Raw genomic sequence first — 15,831 nt, forward strand, 5'->3', positions numbered from 1 at the left:
ACACCCTGTGGCCTGGGGACAGAACTGTGACCGGAGCCCGTTGGCCGGGCTGGGCCGGGCCAGGGCTGGGGCAGGGCTCGACCCTAGAGAGGCCGAGGAGGGTGCCCGGTGAGTCTGGCTGTGGCTGTGCTCCTTGAGTCCACACGCACGCACAAAAGTGGGGCAATGTTATGTACCCTTGAAATCACCAAGCACATTGCTAATAAGAAGCTGAATCTCCCTCCTCCCGGAACACAGGCTAGTCGGGCCTCTGGCCTTTGCTCTGGCCATGCCCTGGGTCACCCGATTGACCTGCCCTTAGCCTGAGCTGAGGCACCGCACCAAGCTTCCCACTGGGGGGGGGTGAGGGTGGGAGGGGGGAGGGTGGCGTTTGAGGGCAAAGTCCTCTAACCCCCAGGGAGGGGTAGGGAAACACCTGGGCAGTCACCACGTGAGGCAGGGAGGTAGGGGAACTCTAGGTAGCAGGTGAGGGTATAACCCTGGGTGATGGGGTGGAGGAGGGACAGGTGAAGGTGTTTGGAATGTAACCCTACGTATTGGGGGGTTAACCCCCAGCCGGGGTCTGAGCTCAACCCCACGGAGCCTCTGTTGGCCAGAACTGGGGGTGGGCAGCACCAGGCCACAGTGGACAGAGTTGGCAGGCTCTGCCACCTGCCCGGTGAGGTCCAAGCAGAGGTGGGCGGTGACTCACTGAGGGAGAGGGAGAGGCAGCACCACGCCCGGCAGGTGCCTGAGGGACAGCAGCCTGGTGTCCTCCTTGCGGCAGCCAGTTCTCCGCCAACCCAGGTAAGGGGGCTGTCCCGGTCTGGAGGGGCTGTTCCAGTCTGAGGGGGGCTGTCCCAGTCTGGGGGGCAATGTCCCAGTCTGAGGGGGGCTGTCCTGGTCTGAGGGGGGCTGTTTGGTCTGAGGGGATTGTTCCGGTCTGAGGGGGGCTGTCCCAGTCTGGGAGGGCTGTCCTGGTCTGGGGGGTCTGTACCGGTCTAGGGGGGCTGTCCTAGTCTGGAGGGAAATGTCCCAGTCTGGGGGGATGTCCTGGTCCTGGGGGGGCGCTGTCCTGGTTTGGAGGAGGGCTGTCCTGGTCTAGGGGGTGCTGTCTCAGTCTGGGAGGGCTGTTCCGGTCTAGGGGGGCTGTCCCAGTCTGGGGAGAAATGTCCCAGTCTGGGGGGATGTCCTGGTCTGGGGGGGCTGTCCCAGTCTGGAGGAGCTGGCCAGTTCTGAGGTGGGTTCCGACTGTTGGGGAGTCTGCCCCTCACTGGGGTCTCAGATTGCTGGACCCCTTGGAGGTGGAGTATGAGGCGGGCTCCCAGTGTCCCTGGGTCCTGTGTGACGTGGCCTGTGACCCAGCTTCTCGTTTGGGGACACAGGCTGGGTCCCCTCTGGGCCTCACCAATCCTCTGAGCCTCTGTCTTCCCACCTTCAATGGACCCGAACCCACACAGCCTGTTCCACGCTGCGGATGGCCCGGTGCCCCAGGACAATGGCACCATCATCCGTGCCTGTCACTCCATGTGAAGCAAGCACATGAGGGATGTTTACACTTTTGTGAGAGACGCAGCATGATGCAAAATCACTGGGATCTCCGAGCCTGGGAGACCCCGCAGGGCCGCCTCCTTCGGCCGAGGCACCAGTGGGGCCGAAGCTCCCAATAGCCCTGTGTGTGCGGCCCGGCTTGGGGCCTTTTGGGGCCTGGGGAGGGTCCTGCAGGGGCCAAGGCCATTGAGCCGGGCACCTGGGCCCTGGGCAGACTGCATTCCAGCCTCGGCCAGCTGCCCAGGGCCTGTGTGGAGCCAACTGCAGAGTTTCAAAATCAGATGAGAGAGGGCAGCGGTTGGGTTTTCAAATAGAGACCAGTGTCTCTGTTCAGAACTCCCTGATCTCAAGTTCCTTTCAAGCAAATGTGCTTCTCGGGGCCCTGCTGACCTCACCCGTTAGGGCACATGGGAGGCCGCTTGGCAGCAGTTACCTGTCCAGCTGGTCACCGTCCTCACCTGGTTAGGGCTGGCCTCAGGCTCCCAGAGTGAAGACCTGCCCTGGGGGAGGCCTGGCGGGGTAGTGGGGGGGCGCGGAGAGAGGTGGTAGGAGGGGCAGGGTCCTGGGCCCCCTGAGGTCAGTCTGGAGCTGCCCTGCAGAGCTGGGGCTCCTCCTGGGAGGGCAGGGAGAGTGAAGGCACCTGGGGGCTCAGTTGATTAAGCGTCTGACTCTTGATTTCAGCTCAGGTCATGATCCCAGGGCTGTAGGATCGAGTCCCAAGCTGGGCTCCGCACTGAGCATGGGACTTGCTTGGGATTCTCTCTCCCCGCCGCCCCCCAAAAAAAGAAAAAAGAAAGGGGCTCTTCTGGACCCCGTCAGCACTCTGTGTCTCAGGCTGGGCCCAGCTCCTGTGGTGTGGCCTTCAGCTCTGCCCGTGGCCTGAACCCAGACATGCTGAGCCCCGGGGAGGACGGAGCGGCTCTCCAGGGCCGCAGCGTCTGCGGCAAGGGGAGTCAGTGCCCACTGCTGCCCACGCCCACAGGTGCCAGCCCTGCCCTCCCTCATGGGGCTGACCTGGAGGCAGCAGGTCCTGACAGCACTGCTCGGGGCCGCAGCGGCCTCAGGCCTCACCACGCTCATTCTCATCCTGGTGGAGGCCACCGACATCCTCCTGCCCACAGACGCCAAGGTAGGCCCCTAGACCCCGAGCAGGGGGAGGCGGAGCTGGGCTGAGCTGTGTGCTGGCCCCACGCCCTCCTGACCTTGTTGTCACTCTCAGTTTGGGGTCGTGTTTGACGCGGGGTCCTCCCACACGTCCCTCTTTGTGTATCGGTGGCCAGCAGACAAGGAGAACGACACGGGCGTGGTCAGCCAGGCCCTGGCCTGCCGGGCGAAAGGTCAGCGGGCAGCTCTGGGGACGGTGGGCAGGTGCGCGTGGCTTCTTGCTGCTGCCTGGGAGGGACTCCCCGCGCGCGGGCTTGGGAGGCGGTACAGGCTGGAGCCACGTTTCCACCTTTTAGCAAATCAGCAAATGAACTTAAAGGGAAAGCGGCTCAGAGACCTTGAGTGAAGTGCCCAAGGTGGCACAGGTGGTCCATGTGGACCCGGAGCCTTTACGTCCCGCAGGGAGCTGGTGCGGCACCTGCCCGTCCATCTCGCCTCTTCCAGCTCCTGGAGGCTCCCGGGCCGCGGCCACATGGTTCCAATCTCCCCTCCAACCTCACACGGCCTTTCGCCTTGTGTGTCTCCACCGCCCCTCTCCTCTCTCTTAGAAGGAAATGGGTCCTGGGCAGAAGGGTGGGGGCCTGGGTGGCTGTCAGTTACACCTTTGGCTCGGGTCATGATCTCTGGGTTTGTGAGTTCAAGCCCCATGTCGGGCTCTGTGCTGACTGCTCAGCCTGGAACTGGCTTCAGATTCTGTGTCTCCTTGTCTCTGCCCTTCTCCTGCCTGTGCTCTGTCTCTCTATCTCTCTGTCTCTCTCTCTCAAAAAATACACTAAAATGTTAAAAAAAATGTTTTTAAATAAAAGGATATGGGTCATCGGATTTAGGGCCCACCTGGGGAATCCAGAATGATCTCATCTTAAAACCCTTAACTTAATTACATCTGCAGAGACCCCTTCTCCAAATAAGATCCCATTCAAAAATCTCAGTGGTGAGGACGTGGGCGTACCTTTTTGGTGGCGGGGACACTGTCCAACTCACGACAGGCCCTTCCAGCCCAGCCAGCCTGCAGGCCTGGAGCCTCGTGCGGGGGTGCTGTGTTTCAGGGCCTGGAATCTCCTCCTATGCCTCCAATCCTGCACAGGCTGGCGAGAGCCTGCAGGCCTGCCTGGAGGAGGCGCTGGCGCTGATCCCAGAGGCACAGCACCAGGAAACGCCCATGTTCCTGGGGGCCACGGCTGGCATGAGGCTTCTCAGGTGAGGCAGGCTGGCCGGGGGCCTCTGGCACATCCCTGAGGAACAGTCCAGAGAGCCATGGTGTCAACGCCTTGGGCAAGTGGGGGAGTGCAGTGGGCATGGGTCTCCTGCCAGGTTTGGATGCTGGGCTTCTCTGTCCAGCCAGAAGAACAGCTCTCAGGCAAGAGACATCTTTGAGGTGGTCACCCAGGTCCTGGGCAAGTCTCCCCTGGACTTCTGGGGTGCCGAACTCCTGGCCGGGCAGGACGAAGGTGCTTTGGGCTGGATTACCATTAACTACATCCTGGGCGTGCTGATCAAGGTGCCGTGGGCAGCCCGCGGGTGAGGGCTGGATGACCAGGGGCTGTGGGTCAATGTGGCTGGTCGCAGGACTCAGTGCCCCCTGTCTGTGCTCAGTACTCCTTCTCTGGAGAGTGGATCCAGCCTCCGGAGGGGACACTGGTGGGGGCCCTGGACATGGGTGGAGCCTCCACCCAGATCACCTTTGTGCCTGGAGGCCCCATACTGGACAAGAGCACCCAGGCCACCTTCCGCCTCTACGGATTTGAGCACAGTGTCTACACCCACAGCTACCTGTGTTTTGGGCGCGACCAGATGCTGAGCAGGCTCCTGGCGCAGCTGGTGCAGGTCGGCTGGACTGCGGAGGAGGGGGGGGTGGCCTGTGGCCCTGGGCTGGGCTCAAGGCCACCTTCCTGCCCTCCTGCAGAGCAGCTCCAGCCCCCTGGTCCGCCACCCGTGCTACCACAGCGGCTACCGGGCCACACTGTCCCTGGCCGAGCTCTATGAGTCGCCCTGTGTGCACACAGCAGCGCCTCCAGGCTTGGGCTGGAACCTCACCGTGGAAGGGACAGGGAACCCCGGGGCCTGCGTCTCAGCCATCCGGGGCCTCTTCAACTTCTCCAGCTGCCAGGGCCGAAGACACTGTGCCTTCGACGGGGTCTACCAGCCCCCCGTGCGGGGCCCGTTCTACGTGAGCTCGCTAACCTGTCCTCCCCCGCTCTCAGCCTCCTTCCGTGGCCCCAGGGGGACTGCCCCCAGGTGGGCCCAGGCCGAGCCCGGCACATGGGGACTCCTGGGGACTCGGCGGCCCCATGTGGGGGCAGGGGGGGACTCTGCCTGGTTTGACCCGGGCCCACCAGTGCAGGCACACGCACCTCACCCCCCTTGTGCCTCCAGGCCTTCTCCAACTTCTACTACACCTTCCACTTCCTGAACCTCACCTCCAAGCAGCCACTAGCCACTGTCAACGCCACCATCTGGGAGTTCTGCCGGAGGCCCTGGAAGCAGGTGGGTGGGTCCCAGCGCCGCCCTGGGTCCCTGAGCGGCAGCTGTCCCAGGCACAGACTCGGGGGACCCCATCCTGGGCGGCGTGGCCAGCAGGGCTTGAGGGGCGCCGGGAGCGGGGGCATCACCCGGCTCCTCACCCGCCGGGCCCCCAGGTGGAGGCCAGCTCGCCGGGGCAGGACCGCTGGCTCCGTGACTACTGTACCTCAGGCCTGTACATGCTCACGCTGCTGCTTGAGGGCTACGGGTTCAGTGAGGAGACTTGGCCTGGCATCGAGTTCCGCAAGCAGGTGACCCCCGGCCTGGGGCGAGGGGCGGCCAGGGGCGCGGGGCCATCTGCCCACAGCGCTGACCCACCCGTGTGTCCCACAGGCCGGCGGCACGGATATCGGCTGGACGCTGGGCTACATGCTCAACCTGACCAATACGATCCCGGCCGAGGCGCCCACCGAGGGGCGGGCACACAGCCACGGCATCTGGGCGGCCGGGGTCGCCTTTGCCGTGCTGACGCTCGTGCTTACTCTGGGGGCTGTGGCGGGCCACCTCCTCTGGCCGCAGGGCTAAGCTGGGCGGCTGCCTTGTGGCGGAAGGCACAGGCTCAGCTCCCAAGGTTTGGGCTGGTCAGAGCCTCCCTGAGCGCCTGACTCCTGCAAGGTCCCCTTGCCCTGTGGGCTCTGGCCCCATGGTCAGATGGCCCCGTTGATGCAGGCAGTGTGGTGGCCTCCGCAGGGTGGCAGGTGACAAATGCCAGGCCACAGGGGCCCCTGCCGCATTCCAAGGCGGTGTGACCTTCCGTGTTAGTGGGACGTGGGGCCTGGACAAGCCGGGACGTGGGCGTGGCCACTGCAGGAGGGGTCCGGCTCCATGGGAGAGGCTGGCAGAGCCTCAGGAGGAGGTTGGGGGGGCCCAGCCGGAACCGGGGTGTCACTCAGCCTGAGGGATGGCATCCAGGTGCTGCGACTTCTCTGGGAGCAGCCCTACCCCCCAACCGCAAAGCCTGTCAGGCCCTCTCCGTGGACGAGCCCAGAATACAGACCACAGCTTAGTGGGGAAGATCGCTTTATTAAAACTCCTCGCCACAGGACTTCCTGGCACTGATGTCCTCACTGGGCTTGGGGTGCACGGGGCTCCAGGGGGGGTGCTGGGCTCCGCACACCTACTGTCCAGCTGGGCCCACGAAGCACTTGGGGAAAATGCCGATGCGGCCATCGCAGTGGCCCTCCAGCCACGCCGGGTCCACTGCACGCAAGACCATGTCAGGGCTCCTTGGGGCACATCAGACAGCATCGGCTCCCAGACACCCCGTGTGCCCCAGCGCCCCGCTGACCTTCACACAGGACATCCACAATGTCCCCCGGCTGTAAGTCCAGGTCCTCGGGCCCCCGGGCAGAGTAGCTGTGCCGGGCCACCACCTGGTAGAGGACAGGCCGGCCGCCGGCTCCCTGCGGCAGGGGGAGGCTGCAGGGCGGGCTGGCTGCAGAAGGGCCCCAGGGCCACCCCCGCCCCGCACGCATGGGGACCCACACAGCCTCTCTGAGGCTCACCTGGCACCGGAGCCGCAGGACCCCAGGGCTGGCTGCCGCATCCCACCAGGCCCTCTGCAGCACCTCCTCCCGGGCGAGGGGGACCCAGCGTCCCTTGTTGCTGGGGTCTTGGTAACTGCAGAGAGACTCCTCCGAGTGGGCAGGGGTGAGGGGTGCCTCTGCCCGGGAACAGATGCACCGGCCCCCCTTCCGGCCCCTGCCCTGGGTCGTGCTCAGCGCCCTCCGCTCCTACCTCCCGCCGGCTCACCTGAGCTGCCCGTGCTGGGCCTGCTGGGGGAGGGCTTGGCTCAGCAGGGTCTGCAGGCTGGACAGGTCAGCTCCTCTTGGGACCTTCAGGGCCAGCGTGAAAACACACTGCACTACCACGGTCACCAAGGACTCGGGGCCCCCCACGGCCGCTCCCTGGGACAAGGCAGAAAGGCAGTGGTCAGCCAACAAAGCCCCAGATCTGCATGCTTCAGGCCCAGGGGGTGTGGCCTTCGAGCTGAGGGGACAAAGATGGCGGCAGGGGGCTGGGCTATAGGCCTGTAAGTTCCTCATCAGCTGGGGTCCCCAGGGCCTTTGGAAGGGATGGGGCCTGGCCTTGGGGCCCCAAATCCCTGAAGAGTGGGGGTGACATGAAGGCTCTTACCCCAGCATGAGAGGGGTCTTCAGAAGGGCCGGGGTCTGGCCTCCCTGCCACCAGCAAGCCTGTGGGGACTGACACAGCAGGTTCCCAGATTGAAGCCGGACCTGCTGGGACCCCACGCCCACCGGGAAGCACAAGGGAGCCGATCTCCTCCTTACGGGACAACCAGGCTACTCCCCGCAGCCCCAGAGGCCTGCCCCCTCCCTCAGTACCCCTGCCCACCACCTGAGGCTTGGGCAGCCCTTACCTGGAGGAACCTGTTTGCCAGCTTGCTCCACACAGGGCCTCTGCAGGGAGAGCCACAGGCTTGGAGCAGGGAGCAGGGGTGGGGATGGGGGGGTCCTGGGAGCGGGGCGGTTTCCCTGGCTCAGGGCTTGTAAAGCAGACCCAGTGGCGAGCCCTGTGGCCTGTGAGTCAGCAGAGCAGCAGCGAGCCCAAAACGCAACTCATGTGGGGGGTCACTGAGGGCGTGCGCTGGACCCCGCCTTCCGAGAGACCACAGGCTGTGGTCCTGGGTGGTCGCAGGTGAAGCCCGAGGACAAGGCCAGGGACCAGCCCAGAGGGGCAGCGGGGTGGCAGCGGAGCACCCGGTGAGGCCCGGGCTCCAGGCCACCCTGACTCAAGAGTCTGACTCCAGGGGAGGGTCTAGAAGTTGGTTCATAAAGGAAGCATTTGGACTTCAGCGTATTTACCGGCCGGTTAGTGCCGCCCTGTGTCAGGGGGGTCGAGGGCCTAAAACCCCAACATATGAACTCCGTAAATTCGGCTTTCATGGCTTGCGGGAGGGTGATGGCGCACCGCTCTGACACAGAGTAACTGCCTCTAAGGGCGCAGGTCTGCTCAGCTTGAATCGGCTGTGCACCAGTGAAAGGAAGTGAGGTGACCATCTATTCCCTTATTGATAAACTGTTCAATTCACCCGCCTTCTCTGTGCCCCTCTCCTGGCGCTGGCATGGGCAGAGGTCAGCCGTGCCCTCCTGGCTGCACCTTCCTGGGAGAAGCCTGTGCCCAGGACGGAGGGCTGGGGTGACACAGGCCACGACTGGATGGCACAAGACCCAAGGCACAGATGCCAGGCCCTCCGAGGCCCAGGGCCGTGAGGAGGGCCAGACTCCTGCCTGCACTAGGGAGCAGCAGCATGGCCTCGACCCTGGTGTCCGGCCACCGTGGCTGGCTCCGGCCATGTCTCTGGTCTGACAGGAAGCCAAGGCTCTGTCCCCCAGCAGGGGATGGGGCCGCCTGCCCTGCCCTGAGGCCCGCAGAGTGCCTGGCTGTGGCGCACTCGCTCACCTGCTCACAGGAGACGACAGGCACACGGGGGTCAGCCTGTCCCGCCTGTCCCGGGCGGACCTCTGTCTCTGCACTCGGGAGCCTCCTGGGGCCACAGGTGGTGTTGGTTCCCCAGGACCCTTTGTCTGCAGCCCTGGAGGAAGGGGGAGCCCCTGATGTCAGGACTTCCCCAACTGAGGGCCGGCTTCCTCGCAGACGGCCCTTGGGGGCCCAGGGTGTGGGGCTTGCTCTCTGTCCCTGTACCCTGTGCAGCCTTGAGCAGCACCCCCGCTCCCAAGCTGGGCAGCCCCGTCGGTGAGGCTCCCGTCTGGCAGTGCCAGAGGTGTAATCGTGCAGCCCGCAGTCCAGCCAGCGCCCCGCCGGGCACCTCGGCTCGGTGTCCTCATGACCCAAAGTCTCAACTCCCCTGTGGTGCCCAACAGGGCCGAGTGGCTGCTCTGTGAGGAGGCCTGGGGAGGGCTAAGAGACTAGACACCCCTCCCCTGGCATCGAGGGCTCTGGCCTCTTCCACTCTGGAAAGGGGGTGCGGTAGTCCTGGCCCCCGGACAGTGTGCACAGGGGCTCTGCCCTCTGCCCCGACAGGAGGGACAAGCTCACACGGGTGGGACCCACTCCTTCCTACCGGGGGGCCTCTCCAGGCCTGGCTCCGGCATCCGCATCCTGAACCTGTGGGCACAGAAGGGCACCTTCCCTCAGGAAGCAGACCGCGGGAGTGAGTTCAGGACGGGGGGCCTCACGCTGCTGTCCCCCCCCCCCCCCCCGGTTAGATGCTCGCACAGAACAGGCACGCGACTCCCGACTCCAGATCAGAGGACGCTGGGGAGGGCTCAGAGCATCCTCCCCCCTTAACAGTAAGAAGGTCTGAAGTGCTCAGGCCTGCGGACTGGCAGAGAAGTCCGGGCTGGCTGGCAGGCCCCACCCACCTGGGGCCGGGGAGGCTGGCCGCCCTCCTGTGGGTCCTCGGGGAAGGCAGAGGACACCACCTGGTAAGGGACAGTGGGGGGACAGCCGGGTCAGCAGGTGCCCCTCCAACCCCCGGCTGGGGGGACCGCGATGGCTCTCAGCCCTGGCCACCGCCCCCCTCACCCCCTGAGTCTCCCATCTGCTGGGCGTGGCCTGACCCAAGGCTGCCAGACCACCACCCTGGGGGCTGGGAAGGCAGGAAAAAGATGCCTGACAAAGGAAAACATCTGTGCTGGTAGTTTTAACTTATTTCTGGTACAACTTTTGACATGTCTTTGCTTCTTAGAGGTCTCATACCGTGATAAGTGGGCTCCAGACTGATGTTTGCGAAGGCGAGGTGTGGCACGTGACCTCGCCAGCACTGCTAAAACATCACATGCAGCACGCTGGCCCTTGGTGACCTCGGGGGCGCTGGGGTCCATCCAAGGGCCACCAGCTTGAAGTCAATGTGAATTTTCCTTTGTGCACATAAGAGTTTTTTCCCCGCACCCCAACCTGCTCCCCAGTGTTCTGTGATTCTGGGGGTGCTGCCCGGCCCTGACCAAGGGGTAGGCATGACGTGGCCCAGACCCTCCCTGAGATCTCACTCTCCGGGCCAGAGATGCAGGGAGACCCAGAGACACAAAAACAAGGACATTCTGAGGCCAGAAATGGTGGCTGAGATGAAGGCAGGCAGGGGAGCCTTGGGAATCCCCATAAAAAAGCCATGCGCTCCCTCCTCTGGAACCAACCTCTGGTGGCTTCTATCTCCTGGTTCCAAGAGCCCAGGATGTGTAAACTGCACCTGGAGACACTGCCCCTGACCTCCAGTCTGTCTGCAGCCTGTCGCTCCCAGCTGGCTGGCTGGGGCTGGCCCCTGAGCACCTGGCCCAGACGTGAGACGCCGCCCCCTTACCTTGGCCTTGCCCAGGAAATCCACTGGCTCCAGGAGCTCCAGGTGCCGCCTGTGGGGCCGGAAGACCTCCCCCCTGGGGACTTGCCGAGGCTGCAGGTGCACCTGTTTCTGGAGGGGGTCCGGCCAATGCAGATCTGAGCAGCTGCCCAGGGCGGTGGCCTAAGGGGACCCCCACCCATTTGTCACAGGCCACGGGAAGTCCTTCCCCAGCCCCTGCACCCGAGCCCATGGGCCACCTCCCTCTAGAAAGTCTTGGGGGGCCTGTACAGATACGAACCCTGGACGGGGGGCTATGGGACCAACAGCGCCAAGGTGCAGGGACGACCTGCTCTCCCCACCTGACCCTTCACCTGCACTTGGTCCAGAGCAGTGCGCAGGTCGTGGTGGGCCCGTTCTGGCCCCTTGGAGAGGGCCTCCTCCAGGCTGCGGGTGGCCTCGGCCCAGAGTCCCAGGCGGCACTGTGCCGCCCCCAAGTTGAAGAGCACCTGAGAGTGAGGTGGGAGGGGACAGCCCCTCCCGCACTCAGTCCCACTCCCAGAGCAGCCTTAGGGTCTCAAGCTCCCCCTCCCCGACCCTTGCTCACCTTTGCCCCCAGTCCCACCCCCTCTCCTGGCCTCGCCCTCGGTGCCACCATCTAGCTCCAGCTCCAGTCTCCTCCCAGGTCCCACTCCTAGATCAGACCTCCGGCCTGGCCTCCCCGCCCTCCCCCTTCCCCCCTCCACTCCCCTTCTCTGGAGCAGTCCATCCGCTCTGAAGCCTCTCTGCTCCGAAAATCCAGGGCAGGTTTCTGGGCTGGGGAAGCATCCTCCCTGCCAGACCCCTTTTGCGGCCGCTTCATCTGCGTGCTGCTCTGTCAGGGCATGAGTCCCGGGTCTCGTCCCCGTCCCCACCCCCATTTGGCAGACAGGTTCGGGCTGAGTTAAGGCTGTTGCCAGCCGGACATGCTGAGAGCAGAAGCAAAGTCGCCTGGTGGGCCTGGGAGCCGCCCCTCCGCGCTGAGCCTCTGCCGCTGCGGGGACGGCAAGGCTCCCCCAACTCGGCCCAACGCGCAGAGAAGCGGACACACTCTGGCTGCGCGGCCCTCTGTCCCCACGGCCTGGCCGGTGACACCACACCCCAGAGCCCAGCTGGCCACCCTCTGGGGATGCTGTGACAAGGCCTGGTGGGGGTCACTGCCAGGCCAACACCGCCCCCCGCCCCGCCCCGCCCTGTTCAGTGCCCTGGGCCAGGGGACCCCCCCCCGCGGGGCTTTCCCACGATTTGTTCATTGTGACACAGCCTGTTGGGAGAAGGCTCCACGGCGGCCGGTTTCCGGGAGCGCTGGGGCGTCCGCTCCACTCCCCTCCCTTGTCGGGCACCAGAGAGCCAAGCTGGGCTGCCTCCTGACCTGTCTGCTCTCTGCCCCACCCCTGCCCCTCTGGCCCACAAAGCACTCCTGGGGCCTCCCACCTCCTCCACCCCTGCACTTCCTCAGGATGAAAGAGTGGCCAGAGGGGGCCAGTCAGTCCACACGCCCGCCATTAACAAGTAACAAGTGACAGTAACAAGACGCGGAACCCAGAGGACGGGGCCTGAAGGGCACCTGGGCCCCCAGCGGAGAGCGCCCCCAGAGCCCCCAGTGGGCCGTGCCTCCTGGTGCGAGCTCACCTCCCAGGCATGCAGCCTGAACCGCAGGCCCAGCTGGGTGTAGTCGATGGTGGTGTTCTCCCTCAGCTGTACCAGGGCCAGCCGGAAGTCAGACAGGGCCTCCTGGAACCTGGGGAGGGCGGGGGAGCAGTGAGGGGGACCTCAGTGGCCGAAGAGAAAGGAGCCAAGCCCTGCCCCAGCCTCCCCACCCCCACAGCCCTAGGGACACCTGCTGGGGGGCAGTGGTGACCACCCAGGCCTCAGCACATGACAGGCCCTCGAGTCCCACTATGAAGGTCAAGGACCAACATGGCTGCGAGGGGCATGGGGGGCACCACATCTGGGGTGTGAGGTGATGCCAGCTCCGATGCAGCTCCAATTCCTGGGAACTCCACTGCCTGGGGCCCCTGTCTGTACCCCAGACCCTCTTTCAACCCTGGCTACGCAGGGTGCCCTGGGCATTTCCTACCTGCTTCACAGGACCCTCAACCCCTGCAGGCGTTCTGCTGCAGAGACTCCCGAAGCTCTGTGGCCTCCACTACAATCCCCATCTCCTCCAGAGAGGCTCCCAGACCCATGAGAAGAGGAGTTTGCAGCCAGAGCCTGCCTGCCTGGCATGGGGCCTGCTGAGAAGCATGTCCTGCGGGCTAAGTGGGGTTGGAGGAAGCCAGGCCTGTCCTGCAGGGTGTTTCCTCCTCTGGGCAAAGAGCCCAGGTGAGCACGGAGGACCCCAACCTCGTCTGTGTCTTGGGATACACCATTCCTGCACTCTGCGCTGTTTCCTCATCTGCAGAACGGGTGTAATCACACCATCCCTGCCACAGCCAAAACGTGGTGAGGGACAATGGAGGGAATGCCCGTGAAAGTGCCCTGCGAACGTAGCCGTAGAGACAAGGCTCGCCGTGCGGCTCTGCCCCGCAGCCCCCTCCAGCGCCCTCTTCCAGGCTTCCCTGAAGCTACGGAGACGGGTGAGCAAGAGCAGGTGCCCGACGGGGAGGAGGCGGGGAGCACAAGAATGAACTTTGTGGAGACAAAGGGCCATCAGAGAAGAAACAAGGCACCTCTGTGCTCACCTTTCCAGTTGGAAGCTGGCCACTCCTCGCTGGAAGAAGCCAACAGCCATGCAGGTGTCCTTGGTCACTGCCTGGTCAAATGCCTGGGGACAAAAATGCCCATGGATCGCACAGTCCAGACGGATGACTGGTGACGAGGGCCAAGGAACCCCACCGGGTCCCACGACAGCCTGGGCGCGTGGCGTCACCATTCAGTTTCCCTCAGTGGCACACCTTAAAGCAGCCTGAGCCCGGGAGGTGCAAAGAGCACAGTCACAATCCAGTGTGTCCGCCATGAGGCCAAGGGGAGACGACAGAGGGAGCACTGTGGCATGTTAATAATAGCTCCCTCTGGGGGGTGCAGTTATGCACGACTTTTGTCTTTTTAAAATCCTATTTCCGAAAGGTCACACAAAAAGACACACTCCTTATCTATGAGAATCAGAAAGAACCCAAAGTCTTAGTGTGTGTGTGCCGCGCGGCCCTCCCTTCAACCTCGCTCAGAAATGGTGTTGTCTGTTCCTAACGAGGACAGTGGCCTCCCGTTAAACGCAGGCAATAGGAGGGGCAGCGCGCTCTTCCGATCTGGCCAAATCGGGGTGGGGGGCTTGCTGCAGCACTGGATTTGACCTAAGGTTGAAGGATGTGCAAAGGCACTGATGTAGGGGCACTTGGTGCCAAGAAGTCCACTCGCGGCCACCCTGCCGCGAACAGCAAACAGATCAGGCTCCCATAGGCTCCTATCAACAGACCACAGTCCTCTTCGTCCCTCCTCACCCTGCCCTGCTCCCCAGAGCCGGTTTTGTTAATTGCAGCCATTCCATCTGCTTGCAAATCTCCATGTTTCCAGGTAATGTGCCCATGCTTTTGTTACTTGATTTTACTGACTTTGCACAGTCCTCCCTCACAAGTTTATGAATGCGTGACACCTGGGTTGACCTTACACCTGCCATTTGCCGTTGAACCACCTGCTGTCAGCGATTGGATTCCCTTTCTCAGGTAACATTTTAAAACTGAAATTGTTTCTGAGGATTGTAGATTTGTATGCAGATGCAAGAAACGACAGAGGAGGTCCCTTGTAAGATTTGCCCAGTCCCCCCCCCCAACTCCTGCAGTGAAGTTTTTGCGGGATATTGACATGGACGCTCCCCTGCAACACCTAATTCTCTTTTCCTTTGTGCCATGTTCCAGGGAGCTGTCACTGACGGTCTCAGCCACTGCAGGACTGGTTCTTTCTGTTGGAGCGATGTGGCGACCAGAGCACTGAGGACGGTGCTGCTGGGGTTTTGTGGAATAATCATCACTGTAAAGAGCACAAAGCATTTAAAAGGCAGAGAGCGGCTTAGTGCTGACCCCTCCGGAGAGGCAGGTGTGTGTGTGCCCGTGTGCACTTTTGGGCTCTTGGTTCTGTTTGGGGAACAGAGGAGTACTAGGATCAGACGAGACAGACCTCCATGCTTGCCACTGTCACAGGCATCTGATGAAGGCCCCTGCTCTAAGCTCCACACCTTGGGAAGCAGGCAAGCCCCCTCCACGCAGGACCCAGCCTCCAGCCTACTTCCAGATATGTTAGCACAGTGAGCACCTGAGCCAGCAGCACCCCAGCCTTTCCCTTTGCCTGGGGAGCGTGGCACATGGTCATCTCCTAGTGGAGGTGGTGAAGGACCCTGGCTCCATCAAGGCCCAGACTCAGTTCAAGGTGGGATCCCCCGACCACACAGTTCCCACCTGCTTCAGGCGTTCATTGAGGCAGAACGCTGGGGGGTTACCCCCAGATGACCATCAGGAAGAAGGGCGAGGGGACCCCGGGCTCACCCCTGCAGCTGGGTCTTTATCGCTCCACTCCTTGACCCGGGCGCACAGTAAGTAAGGTTCTCCAAGACCAGAGAACAGCCTCCCCAAGAGTTAGGGTCTCTGCGACCGACCCTGGGGGCGGCCGGCTGCCAGGCCCCTGGCTCACCCGCAGCGCGGCCTCCGGGTCCCCGGCCAGCAGGTGCACGCAGCCCATGTTGAAGCACATCTTGGCGGACGGATCCGGGTCGCCCGAGAAGAGGCGCAGGGCGCAGTCCCAGTCCCCTCGCGCTACGGCCTGCGCGCCCTGGTGCCAGTCCCGCAGCAGGTCCCCGAGAGAGGGCATGGCGGGGTGGACACTCGTCCGACCGTGCGACGGAAGTCCGAGCTTCCGGGACGGAGCGCGGCGGGCGCGGCGGGCGGCGGCAGTGGGGGGTCCTGCGAGGGGTCTGGCGGGACGACTGCAGGCCGAGGGCCGCGGAGCAGGGGTTCAGGGTCAAGAGACTGGCGAGGGGATGTGGGGCCCCCACTCCGAGGCCCGCAGAGAATCCGCGTGGAATGAGGCGCTGGGAACTCGCCGAGTCCACGAGCCGCAGGTGCGCGACGCCTCCTGCTGCCCAGCGCGCCCCTCCCGCGGCGGAGCGGCTCCGCCCCTCGCCAAACCAGCCCCGCCCACGGTCCCGCCCCCACCAGGGACCGCCCCTCCGCATCCGGTCCCGCCCCTCCCGCTTCTGCCGCGCCCCACCGGACTTCCGCCTGGAGTTCCCCCAGTTTGCGTAGGGAGGCCCCCGGTCCCCCGGCGGTGTGGGTCTCGGTGCTCCGGGGAAAGCTGGCCGGGCCAGGGTTCCGGGCGGGCCCCGCGGGCTC

The 15,831-nt window shown here is 64.0% G+C and overlaps 2 protein-coding genes across 14 annotated transcripts; one reads left to right on the forward strand and one right to left on the reverse strand.

Annotated features, from left to right (window-relative positions):
• The first annotated feature begins 495 nt into the window (after nt 1-495).
• ENTPD8 (ectonucleoside triphosphate diphosphohydrolase 8) lies at nt 496-6,259 on the forward strand. 3 transcript variants are annotated; one of them, XM_029921182.1, is made up of 10 exons: nt 496-786; nt 2,513-2,659; nt 2,750-2,867; nt 3,741-3,891; nt 4,033-4,192; nt 4,288-4,518; nt 4,598-4,861; nt 5,068-5,178; nt 5,331-5,465; nt 5,548-6,259. In XM_029921182.1, the coding sequence occupies exons 2-10, from the start codon at nt 2,534-2,536 to the stop codon at nt 5,737-5,739; spliced, it is 1,488 nt and encodes a 495-aa protein (XP_029777042.1). In that variant the 5' UTR covers nt 496-786; nt 2,513-2,533; the 3' UTR covers nt 5,740-6,259. The 3 variants fall into 3 exon arrangements, with proteins under 3 accessions (XP_029777042.1, XP_029777044.1, XP_029777043.1); XM_029921184.1 differs by lacking the exon at nt 5,331-5,465; XM_029921183.1 differs by lacking the exon at nt 496-786 and having other exon boundaries at nt 2,510-2,659.
• NOXA1 (NADPH oxidase activator 1) lies at nt 6,218-15,607 on the reverse strand. 11 transcript variants are annotated; one of them, XM_029921188.1, is made up of 14 exons: nt 15,134-15,607; nt 13,195-13,277; nt 12,143-12,251; nt 10,846-10,980; nt 10,496-10,603; nt 9,561-9,620; nt 9,260-9,303; nt 8,638-8,770; nt 7,595-7,634; nt 7,351-7,418; nt 6,967-7,121; nt 6,720-6,834; nt 6,503-6,617; nt 6,218-6,414 (listed from the first exon to the last, which is right to left on the reverse strand). In XM_029921188.1, exons 1-14 carry the CDS (start codon nt 15,308-15,310, stop codon nt 6,332-6,334), a joined length of 1,425 nt encoding a protein of 474 aa, XP_029777048.1. In that variant the 5' UTR covers nt 15,311-15,607; the 3' UTR covers nt 6,218-6,331. The 11 variants fall into 11 exon arrangements, with proteins under 11 accessions (XP_029777048.1, XP_029777045.1, XP_029777047.1 ...); XM_029921185.1 differs by having other exon boundaries at nt 10,496-10,654; XM_029921187.1 differs by having other exon boundaries at nt 10,834-10,980.
• Between the last annotated feature and the right edge of the window lie 224 nt (nt 15,608-15,831).

The sequence above is a fragment of the Suricata suricatta genome, chromosome 13 (assembly GCF_006229205.1).
Source record: "Suricata suricatta isolate VVHF042 chromosome 13, meerkat_22Aug2017_6uvM2_HiC, whole genome shotgun sequence".
In the NCBI taxonomy this organism is placed as follows: Eukaryota; Metazoa; Chordata; class Mammalia; order Carnivora; family Herpestidae; genus Suricata; species Suricata suricatta.

Excerpts from the sequence above, each read along its gene's own strand:
- ENTPD8 (XM_029921182.1), top strand. The coding sequence starts at position 2,534 with ATGGGGCTGACCTGGAGGCAGCAGGTCCTGACAGCACTGCTCGGGGCC. Across the intron at positions 4,862-5,067 it reads CCGTGCGGGGCCCGTTCTAC|GCCTTCTCCAACTTCTACTA; the intron begins GTGAGCTCGCTA and ends TTGTGCCTCCAG. Across the intron at positions 5,179-5,330 it reads GCCGGAGGCCCTGGAAGCAG|GTGGAGGCCAGCTCGCCGGG; the intron begins GTGGGTGGGTCC and ends CCGGGCCCCCAG.
- NOXA1 (XM_029921185.1), bottom strand. The coding sequence starts at position 15,310 with ATGCCCTCTCTCGGGGACCTGCTGCGGGACTGGCACCAGGGCGCGCAG. Across the intron at positions 10,981-12,142 it reads TCAGGCTGCATGCCTGGGAG|GTGCTCTTCAACTTGGGGGC; the intron begins GTGAGCTCGCAC and ends CCTCACTCTCAG. Across the intron at positions 10,655-10,845 it reads CTGCTCTGGACCAAGTGCAG|GCCACCGCCCTGGGCAGCTG; the intron begins GTGAAGGGTCAG and ends GGGTCCCCTTAG.